Raw genomic sequence first — 11207 nt, 5'->3', positions numbered from 1 at the left:
GTAAGCTCAGAATCGTTAATACTGCTTGGCACCTTCTCAGTCATACAAAAGACACGGCCCCAAAGTGGAGTCATGGTCCTCAGTTCTAAGGTTGTCACTCAGATAAACTGGAACATGCTTCTGTAAATGAAAACAACGTTCTAATATTTTCGTGAGAAACTTGCAGATCACAGGTGGGAAACATTGTCTGTGCTACATTATAAGCTTAGGTTTGTTCAGCGTATGTACATGGATAGAAACATAAAGAGAGAAGATAAATAAAAAGAACAGTTGGAAAGAAAAACCGTATTTAGAACTGGCATTTTGATTCGTGTTGTTGCTTTCCTTTGCGTCTGCAGTTCCCTGCTTTGGCAAACAATTGACAGATTGGGGTCTTCATGGTCCAGCTTTCTGAGAAATAGATGTTTTGAGAGTATACCTCTGAACTTTCAGCTGATGTTGGATTTACTGGTCCCATGGCGTAGACCCTCTACCATGTATAAAACCTGATTGTTGGTCCCTTTTCCACACACGGATGTGCCACCAGCCCTCGCAGCCCCAGGACGGGGTGGAGGCACTGTGTGCATAGCAGTTCCTCCTTCATCTTCTTCAAGCTGTTTCACCAGAACCACAGTCTTTGTGTTTGGCATTGTTGAACGTGTGGTTGACAGGTGAATTTTTCCTTTCCAGATTTCTGCTCAGTATCCAGTGGTGGATCATGAATTTGATGCGGTGGTGGTAGGCGCTGGAGGGGCAGGCTTGCGTGCTGCGTTTGGCCTTTCCGAGGCAGGGTTTAATACAGCATGTGTTACGAAGCTCTTTCCTACCAGGTCACACACCGTCGCGGCACAGGTAAGAGAAAGGCACTGCTGATGCTCTCACTGTGTGCAAAGTCCCGCGTGGCCCCGCTCTGCCTGGGCAGCCTACTTCCTCCTTCCCGTGCCGTGCTTGCTTGGTTCACTGTCACCCTGGGGCCTCTGCCTGGGTCCTCTTCAGTGGGGGCATGTAGGACTGGAGCCCTGTCTCACTCTTGTTGGGGCTTTAGTCACACTTGGGTCTTCTCTGACCATCCTGCCCAGTGCCCCTCCCACCATGCCTTATGAGAAAGAGATTATCTAAAAAGGAGGAATCGAATTTTAGGTTGGAGAAGAAAAAAGTGAGTTTCATTTGTCCCACTGCTGTGTTCTGTGCCTCTGAGGTGTAAGACGGAGTGGTGGCCACACACAGAAGGAAGTGGGGGTGCAGGGGAGTGTGGAGCTTATTACTTGGCGGGAAGCATGTCTCGTCTTTAACACATACCCATAAATACCACTGGGACTGTTTTGTAATATAATAAAATGATCTGAATGGATTTGAGGGTGAGGACCTTTTCTACAGGTATGTTAAGTAATCGGCATGTTTTGTGTGACCTTTGACTCACTCCTCCAAAGAGTCCTTCCAGGAGTTCACTTGTCTTCACTGCACAGATGAGGAGACCGAGGCAAAGGGGGTTCTGTCCCTCCGCTAGTCAGGGAGGAGTTGTGATCGGGCACCAGCATGCCCGAGGTCAGCCCTCCCGGGAGTTAGTACACACGTCGTTGGCTTCCTCTGAGTCCGGTCCTGGGGAGGAGACGGGAAGACGCACTGGGCTCCCACGTACTGCTTGTAAGGAGTGCTTGGTGTTTCCAGGGCGGAATCAATGCTGCTCTGGGAAACATGGAAGAGGACAACTGGAGATGGCATTTCTATGACACCGTGAAGGGCTCCGACTGGCTGGGGGACCAGGATGCCATCCACTACATGACAGAGCAGGCCCCTGCCGCCGTGGTCGAGGTGACGCGTGGGAAGCTCGCGGGTCCTCTTGTGGTCTGTTGCTAATGCAAAAGGAGTCCTAGAAAGAACTTAAGAGATTGAGGCAGATGTGGCCAGCTGAAAGAATGGTAATAAGCTAAGCTAGCAAGGGAGATCTTTTTCTATCAGTAACTACCAAGTACACTTAACAAGGAAGCTTTTCTGAAATATCAGCATTTTATAGAACATACTACTTTTCGTTTTGCAGATTTGGGTTAAAGCCGTGTAGTATAAATTAGCTTAACTCCTTTAAGGTGATAGGTTTTTGTTCGTTTTTGTTTCACAGCTAGAAAATTACGGCATGCCCTTCAGCAGAACTGAAGATGGGAAGATTTATCAGCGTGCGTTTGGCGGACAGAGCCTCAAGTTTGGCAAGGGCGGGCAGGCCCATCGGTGCTGCTGCGTGGCTGATCGGACGGGGCACTCCCTGTTGCACACCTTGTACGGAAGGGTGAGGCCACCTCGGGGGCACATGGAAGTGTTAAGAGGATGCTGTGGAAAGCTCTCTCGAAGGCAGCGTGTTCGTTCCTGTGTCTGTTGTGGAAAGTTGAATCCATGATCATCATGGGCCAGGTTTGAACCTGGGATCTGTCACACTCAGCACGTAAGAGCAGAGCGAGTATTTTAAGGCCCTTTCATCACCTCCAGGTTCCTGAGCTGATTGATTTGTTTTAATTCTTAACTGTTCAAAGTGGACAAAGACTTGAGGGATAGTGATCACTGGGTGATCAGGGCCAACTTTGGCATGGCCAAATAATTAATGTTCTGAACAGTATTGATTCAGGGGAATCAGTATTCGGAACTCCGTTGTTTTCAGATAAATGGGGACAGATCACTAATTTGCAAGTGTTAGGACACCAGTGGCCCCTTCTGGCTGAGTGCCTTGACAACTGTGTGGTGGGACCTGCCATCCCTCAGAGGAGCTGTCACATGGGGAGTTGGCCAGGCTCATGAGAGCCACTTGCATTGGCCCAGGGGACCCTCAGAGCCAGGCCTACTGACATTGTCCAATGCTGGTCTTTTCTGTGGTGGTGGAAAGATGCTTATCTGCACTGTGCACTTTGGCAGCCAGCAGCCACCTGGGGCCATTGTGGATGTGGCCACGGTGACTGAAGAACTGGATGGTTTTGATTAATTGATTATGTGTAGCCAGTAGCTCCCGTCTGGGCCATGACCCCGCAGTCCGTGGGCCTCACTCTGGTGCCAGACTCTGAGGGTGATTCAGTGCTGCGTGCAGCCCCAAGACAGTCTGGGGCTATGGAAACAGGAGCTGTGTTACCAACATTCGCGTAATAAAGATACTCTGCTGCATTCTCCTCTCCGGCGTGCGTTGACACACTTGCACTTCTCGTGTCTGGTGTGTGCCACCCAGCGTGGAAGTCCTCTTGCACACTTGCACGGGGTCATCGGCACTGTTGCTGGTCATGAGTTTACCTGGTCCGTTTGTTAACAGAAGGGAGTCGAGTTCTTCAACCTGGTCACATGAACAGTATCACTAAGTGTTGGCCTAACCTGTACCTTTCTGTTTTCAGTCCCTGCGATACGACACCAGCTATTTCGTGGAGTACTTTGCCTTGGATCTCCTGATGGAGAGTGGAGAGTGCCGCGGCGTCATCGCGCTGTGCATAGAAGACGGGTCCATACATCGCATAAGAGCGAGGAACACTGTCGTCGCTACTGGGTACGAATCTACTTTTCCCCCCTTGTAGCGATGGGGTCTCACTGTTTCCCAGGCTGGTCTCAAACTCCTGGCCTCACGTGATCCTCCCTCTTCGGCCTCCCAAGTTGCTGGGATTACAGGAGTGAGCCATCATACCTGGCCAGGAATCTAATTTTTATTTTATTTCTTTATAAAAATGAAACTTTTCATTTAGAGTCTCTTTATTCTAATGACAGTGGAGGCGTTGTAGAGTAATGGTTCAGACACAGGCCTTGACGTAACTTCGTGAGGGTCGTGGTCTTCCTGGCCTTGATTCCTTGTCTGTGAGGGGCAACAGCGGCGCCTGCCCTGGGTGGATGAGAGCACAGTGTAGCCCTCGGGAGACGGCAGTGACAGCTGTTAGGTCAAGGCTGGGGGGATCTTGAGGGTCATAGAGTTTACCCCTCCTGGCTGTGGATGAGGAAACTGGGGCCTGAAGGGTCACATGGGGTTTTCTGATATAACTTTCCCTGCTTTAATGGATTCTGATTCCTAGAACAGGTAATTCCTATTTCTTCACATGATGAAAATAAGTAAATTTCATTTGTGCACTGTCAGTTCGTTGCTTTAGCCATTTTAAAAAACTAAGAAAAGTTTTTGTATAGCAAAGGAAACAATCAGCAAAACTACAGATTGGGAGAAAATATTTGCAAACCATATATCCGATAAGGGATTAATATCTGAAATATATAAGGAGCTCACACAACTCAGTAGCAAAAACAACCACCTAGTTAAAAATGGGCAAAGGACTCCAATAGGCATTTTTCCAAAGAAGACACACAAGTGGCCACCCGGTGTGTGAAAGAAGGCCCCTCCTCACTGATCTCTGGGGAAAGGCAACTGAAAGCCGCATGAGACACCGTCTCACCCCAGTCAGAATGGCCGTTGCCAGAAAAACAAGAGGTGACAAGTGCTGGTGAGGACGCGGCTAGAAGGGACACTTGCACCCTGGTAGGGATGTAAGTTAGTGCAGCCGCTATGGAGAACACTATGGAGACGCCTCAAAAGTTAAAACCACCACATTGTCCAGCAGTCCCGTTTCTGGGTATGAGGGCGTGAAGTCTGTGGCTCAAAGAGATGTCGCACTTCCGTGTCCATCGCAGACTTGTGCACAGTAGCCAGGATGCGCGAGCAGCCTGCGCGTCAGTGTCTGGAGAGCGCGGTGCAGACACAGCGGGTGTGAGTGGCAGCACGCAGAACCTGGAGGACAGGTGTCAGATGCAAGAAACCAGGCACAGGTGTCACGCTGTCACTTGTGCGTGGAGTCTGAAAGAGTCAAACTTGTAGGAACAGAGCAGAGCAGTGGGTGTCAGGGCTGGAGGGCGCAGACTGGGGAGATGGTTAAGGTAGGTCTCAGTCATCAGATGAAGTTCTGGAGATGTAATACACAGCATGGTGGCTACAGTTAATAGTAACATGTATACGTGAAGTTCCCTAAAAGAGTAGATACTAAGTGTCTGCATCACAAAAAAGGAAATTAGGTGGCGGGTGTGTCGATTAACTTGATTATGGCGATCAGTTCACTTGTATACTTAAATCATCGCGTCACGCACCTTAAATATATACAGTTTTTATTTGTCATTCATAACCACAGTAAAGCTGGGAAAACAACAAGAAAATCCATAAAAGTTTTTAAATTTTTATTATAAAAGTAATATGGCTGTCAGGGAAACCCGATAAATAGCACAAAGCTAAAATACAGATGAGAGTCCTTTCTGTCCCCCAGGCCTGTCCCATGTCCCCAGGGTAGCAGCCCCTCAACGTTGTGTCTGCACGTGGGTGGGGGTGGGGGTGTGTTGCAGAAACAGCACCTAGGAGAGGGTGCCCAGAGGCTGCTCTGGCCGCTCTGTGGTCGTGTCAGGTGGGAGATCCTGACGTGGGCCATTGCATAGTCACTGCTGTTTGCTGTTTACAGAGGCTACGGGCGCACCTACTTCAGCTGCACGTCTGCCCACACCAGCACCGGTGACGGCACGGCCATGATCACCAGGGCAGGCCTTCCCTGCCAGGACTTAGAGTTCGTTCAGTTCCACCCCACAGGTAGGACAGGACCCTTGCCTGGCAGTGGCTCATTTTTGTCTTGTAAACATGTGGTGCCTACTTGGTGCTCTGCTACGGTTTCCCGTACTAGCGCACTTTTCATCATCAGATCTTGTCTGTCAGGTCCTAGCCTAAATGTCGTTTCCTCGGGGAGAGTTCCCTGGTTCCCCCAGGGCAGGGGAGGTCCTGTCTTGTGTGTTCCTCAGGAGCTCTAACCCTTGCCTTGGTGGCACTTACCCCGTGGGAGAGCAGCGACTGTTCAGTGTCCCTCCCCTGGGCTAGACCGTCGGCTCTTCAGGGTGGGGCAGCTGTCTCGTTGACCTCTGTGCTGTGCCAGCACATGGTGGCCCATCCGTGTTCGCCGAGTGCGCTGTGAGCTGGTGTGGATCTGACTGGCGCGGTGCCGTCAGTCTCGTGGCGGGGAAGACCGGGCTTACCTGGGAATGGGGCGTGAAGGCAGCACACGGCCGTGACAGGACTCCACGTCACGGTGGGCCCTGGGCCTGCCCGTTTGAGGGCCGGGATTCGGCGGTATTGACACAGAAGTAAGTGACAGTTGAAGTCCTGTTTGGGGGATGTTTTCCAGAAATGCACCTGAGAGAGACACACACACACCCCTACCTGCCTCTCAACCGAGGGGACGGTCCTGGGTTCTTTCTGTGTTGCTTTTCTGACCTGTGGACTGAGGGGACTCCATGTGGAATGCTCAAGAACCAGACCTTTTTTTCTCTTTGCTCTGTCAGTATGTTCTTTCTGGTTCCTGGGTATTTGTTGAGGACTTTTTGGGTTTTTTGTTTATTTGGTTTTTTTTTGAGATGGGATCTTGCTCTGTGGCCCAGGCTAGAGCGCAGTCATAGCTCACTGCAGCCTCAAACTCCTGGGTTCCAGTGGTCCTCCTGAGCAGCTGGGACTACAGGCATGCACCACCAAGCCCAGCTAATTTTTAAATTTTTTGTGGAGATGGGATCTCACTATGTTGCCCAGGCTGGCTCTCAAACTATTGGCCTCAAGCGATCCTGCCACCTCAGCCTCCCAAAGTGCTGGGATTACAGGTGTGAGCCACTGCATCTGGCCTATTGATTCTTTTTACTACTGTTCTTATCCAATAAAATGCCACTGAGCGTCTGAATTCCATCTGTAATATATTTAGGGCTCCATTTCTGATGTTTCCCATTCTAATGTATGAGAAATAAACCACCAGAAAAAGTCACTGAAACTAGCAAAATTGGAATGCAGACAAAATGCAAAAATTTCATTCTTTTAAAAGCAAGATAACCCTTTTAGTAGTATACTAGTGAAAATATTAGCTTTTGAATTACATCTAATTCGGTCTCCATTGTTAAAATTCAAGAGCTTGGCATTTCTTGTTTTTCGTGACATTGAGGGACACAGTCATGGTTGAGAGCACATGTTGCTCAGGTTTGAATGTGGTTTCTGTCCTCTGCGTGGCCGTGGATGGGTTACTAAGCTTTAATTTGTTTATCTCTGAGAATGGGCGTAGTGTTACCTGGGGTTGTCGTAAAGTTTACGTGAGTTAATATCTATAAAGCATGTAGAACCGTCCATAGCAAGTACTAATGTAAGCACTAACTATAACAATAATAATTATCATTCTTGCTGCTATCTGGGTACTTTAGACACGAATTCTCCAAGCTGGTTATTCTTACCTGAAGTAGTTACCACAATATCATGGTGCAAAAGAACGTTCAAAAATTAAAACAAAATGTGATACATTTAATATGTACTGGCTACAATCAGAGTATTGAGCAGAGCTTTGTTCACTACCTGTGGCAGTCCTCCCTGCTCCCTGGGGGACACCAGTCTGCCCGGACCCATCAATCACCCACACTTCCTACTGCTAATGTTCTCTCTTTCTTATTCAGTTTTTCATGTAATGCCCTTTGCGTGCCCTTTTCCTGTCTGCCCCTAAAAATGTCTTGAAGAAATATGCATTTGAAATATAGACGTAGCATTCATTAGTTATAAGTATTTAATTGGTTGGTTTTTTTTTTTGCAGGCATATACGGTGCTGGCTGTCTCATCACAGAAGGGTGCCGTGGAGAGGGAGGCATTCTCATTAACAGTCAGGGCGAGCGGTTCATGGAGCGCTACGCCCCTGTCGCGAAGGACTTGGCGTCTAGAGACGTCGTGTCTCGATCAATGACTCTGGAAATCCGTGAAGGAAGGTCTGTGGGATGCGCTTCCACGGCTGTCTGAGTGGGTGCGCGTGAGCTCACGCACCCCCGTTCCATCGCTCCCTTTGGGTGACTGTTGTGTTTACATTTTAACGTCCAGGCTGGTGTTACTTCTGCACAACCTTCAACGCCTCTCACCCCACCTTAGTAGCTCACACGAACAGTTAGCTCTGTTACTTGCTGGCCGTTGTCTGTTAGTGTGTGATACTTCTCTTAAGGGCCACATTTTGAGAATTTTAGCTGGTTTAATGTAAATCTTTCTCAAATCTGGGACATGATTTTTCCTTGTGGGTGAGCGTGTGGTAGACACTCAGCATGGGAGGGAAAGACACACACACCCAGCCCGAAGCCAGCGCGCGAGCCCTGGGTGCTGTGCTGCGTGTCAGCCCCACGGGTGACTCAGCTGCCTTCCAGGCGTGGGGGTTAGTTGTCTTTCAGTAAAGCGGCTCGAGGCTCCTCTAGTGCAGGACGCTGTTCTTTAATGTAGACACTCGTTAAATACCTGCTGGAGTGGCCTGTAGAGGTTTTACATGTTTATATGAAAAAAAAGAAGTCAAATGGTTTTTTAGAGTATGGTCGTCCCTCTGTATCTATGGGTGTCACGACTATGGATTCAGCCAGCCGTGGGTTGAAGTAAAATTGCATCCTTACCGAACACTTACAGACCTTCTGTCGTCACTGCTCCCTGGACAGTGCAGTCTAACAGCTGTCTGTGTAGTGTTTACGTCGTATTAGGGGTTATGAGGGATCTAGAGATGATCCAGAGGGTACGGAGGATGCGCGCGGATTATATGCAAATACTGCCCTGTTCTATGTCAGGAACTTGAGCATCTGCGGATTTTGGAACCCACAGGTCCTAGAACCAATTCCTCTTGGGCACAGAGGGGTAACTGGCATAGAGGACTTTCTAAGGCATCTGCCAAGGAAAATGTCGCAGATACGATCCCTAAGGCTAGAGAGTGAGCTCAGCGAGGGCAGGGTTGTCCCTGCCCCACAGGAGGTGCCTAGGAGAGATGTGACAGAACAGTCACCACAAACGGAGGGCAGAGCTTTTTCGGTATCAAAAATGTTGAAACTTACGTGCTTCAGTGATTTTTGTATTCTCGGGGTTTCTGTAGTTACCATTCTTTGCCTTATGTTGTGATGTTCTCTTTTCCCAGAGGCTGCGGCCCTGAGAAAGATCACGTCTACCTGCAGCTGCACCACCTGCCCCCCGAGCAGCTGGCCATGCGCCTGCCTGGCATTTCAGAGACAGCCATGATCTTTGCTGGGGTGGACGTCACCAAGGAGCCAATCCCCGTGCTCCCCACCGTGCACTACAACATGGGCGGCATCCCCACCAACCACAAGGGGCAGGTGACGGCGCCAGGCCCCTCTCGGTTGTCCCTTTAGATCTTAGAGGAAAAGACAGATGTTTTCTTCAAAAAAGTACTGTGCTATTTAATAGACCGCACTTACTTTAAATTACTAATACTATTCCTGGAGTGGGGAGGGGGGCTGATTATAGTCCAGTTTTTACTTTTACTCCTTAGTAGCAATTCATTATTAACAATTTCTTAATTTCTTCTTAGTAGATAGTCATAATATCATTTGCAGTTTTTCCATTTTATAGTTACTTTCCTACGTGATCTCATTATTTTCTAACGATCTTGTGAATCAGATCCTCTTTACAATCAGTAGCCTGTCATTCTGTCAGTCTATTTTGGTCTCCTCGTCAGGCGAGGTGGGTAGGAATTGCTACTCTCTGCTTAGATGAGCGGTGACTGGAAGAGTCTGAAGTAGCCCCCTCGGTCTCACACACACCCCCCCTTGGTGCTGCTCCCTAGTGTGAGCCCCATCATAGTGTCAGGCACAGAGGGGCGGCCGAGTCAGAGGCGGTGGGCAAGGTCCTAAGGAACACTGGATGTGGGGGGAGGTCGTAGATGCTGGCATCGGGGGGTCCTTTGACCTGCTTGGCACAGTGAGTGTCCAGGGGCAGAGGGGGAAGGGGAGGATACCTTCTGAGGGTTCCCTTCGAGGCAGAGAAGATAAAGCCTTTACTTCCACCCCTTCTCTGACCTACGTGCGGCACAGACACTCTGTTCGGGGAAGCAGGCCTGTGGAGACATAGGCACTTTGACGTTTCTTCTAAAATCTTATTTCCCGAAGGTCCTGAAGCATGTGGACGGCCAGGATCAGATTGTGCCTGGCCTGTACGCCTGTGGGGAGGCCGCCTGCGCCTCGGTGCACGGCGCCAACAGGCTCGGGGCCAACTCGCTCCTGGACCTGGTCGTCTTTGGCCGGGCGTGTGCCCTGAGCATCGCAGAGTCTTGCAAGCCCGGTACGTGCTTTCTGCGGGAGCCGGGCCGTTCCAGAGGCGAGGGGTTACGAGGCCTGGGTGTGTTGAAGTGAGCTTGGGGCTCACACAGAGGTAGCCTGGGTTCTTCCCTGGGGAGTGAGGAAACAGAGAAAGGCAAGAGAGTGTGGTGGGGTGTTGAGACCGGGTTGTAGGCTGAGTAGGGGTCCTCACAGTTAAGAAGGTAAATTTTGGGGGTTACATTTTGTTTTTTCTAGTCATTATGTTCTGCTTAGAAAAGGCACTATTAGGAAATTATTATTTTGGAGGGAAGTTTATTACACATGACTTGCCTGAAATAAATTACTTATTTGCAATACTTTAAACAGTAGGCTTAAATGAATATGTAACTTCTTGCTACTTAGAAAAATAATTTAGGCCATTCTAAGAACAAAGTATAACTCACCTTTATTAAAGGAAAAGGGGTGACTTAAACAAAACAAAAGGTTGGATTGTGGTTCCCCATTCAGTGACAGTGGATGTCAGTGGGCGGTTTTCTCGTGGTAGCGTAAAATAACGTGCAGGAGAGAAAACACCGAGTGCTGGAGTGTGAGCCCCTCGCGTACTCTAGAAACAGGACAGTTGCTGTTCCAGCCTTGCAGATGGTCTCCACGGCAGGTGTCCTGCCTCATTGCTCAGAGTAAGCATGCGAGGGGGACGAGGCACAGGCGGGACCCCAGGCCCGCATTGTTCCCATTACGTGTCACTCGTCTTAACGATTTAGCATCACTGCTGTTTTTCTAGAACAAATGCTTTTTGTACAGATTGCAGGGATGATACAGAAACTAGTACAGTGGTCTTAACCTACTAGTTAAATATACCCTTTTTTATATTTGTAGTTAGAAAGACAGGTAATCAAAAGGGCAGGTCACATTAAGAAACTCTCTTCCTGGACGTGCCCACAGCCCAGGAGGCCGGCGCACGCAGAGCTGGCGCCTCGCCCCAGTTGGTGCTGGTCGGCTGCGAGGACGGCCGTCTGTCTCTCTGCCGCCGCAGGTGGTGCTCGTCCCACTTGCCAGCCCTGCACTTCATGGCAGTGAGGACTGATGCTCCTTCTCTCAGAGCAAAGCAGAAATTTTGAGGTTCCCTTTCTTTGAAAATGAGAAAAAGTTTTATAAGAATACCTTAC

General features: G+C 49.3%; 1 protein-coding gene across 2 annotated transcripts in view; it reads left to right on the top strand.

Annotated features, from left to right (window-relative positions):
- The window catches only part of SDHA (succinate dehydrogenase complex, subunit A, flavoprotein (Fp)), a 38718-nt gene that overhangs the window by 18941 nt on the left and 8570 nt on the right, over positions 1-11207 (top strand). For both annotated transcript variants that reach the window (XM_012660140.1, XM_012660141.1), the window contains exons 3-10: positions 670-831; positions 1648-1791; positions 2096-2260; positions 3342-3490; positions 5424-5548; positions 7566-7734; positions 8904-9099; positions 9892-10063. In XM_012660140.1, the coding sequence (XP_012515594.1) occupies positions 670-831; positions 1648-1791; positions 2096-2260; positions 3342-3490; positions 5424-5548; positions 7566-7734; positions 8904-9099; positions 9892-10063 (1282 nt within the window). The remainder of the gene's footprint in view (positions 1-669; positions 832-1647; positions 1792-2095; positions 2261-3341; positions 3491-5423; positions 5549-7565; positions 7735-8903; positions 9100-9891; positions 10064-11207) is intronic.

The sequence above is a fragment of the Propithecus coquereli genome, unplaced genomic scaffold (genome assembly GCF_000956105.1).
Source record: "Propithecus coquereli isolate 6110/MARCELLA unplaced genomic scaffold, Pcoq_1.0 Scaffold658, whole genome shotgun sequence".
NCBI classification, from domain to species: domain Eukaryota; kingdom Metazoa; phylum Chordata; class Mammalia; order Primates; family Indriidae; genus Propithecus; species Propithecus coquereli.
Note: the sequence above shows the minus strand (reverse complement) of the source record. Positions and strands in the feature narration are given on the sequence as shown.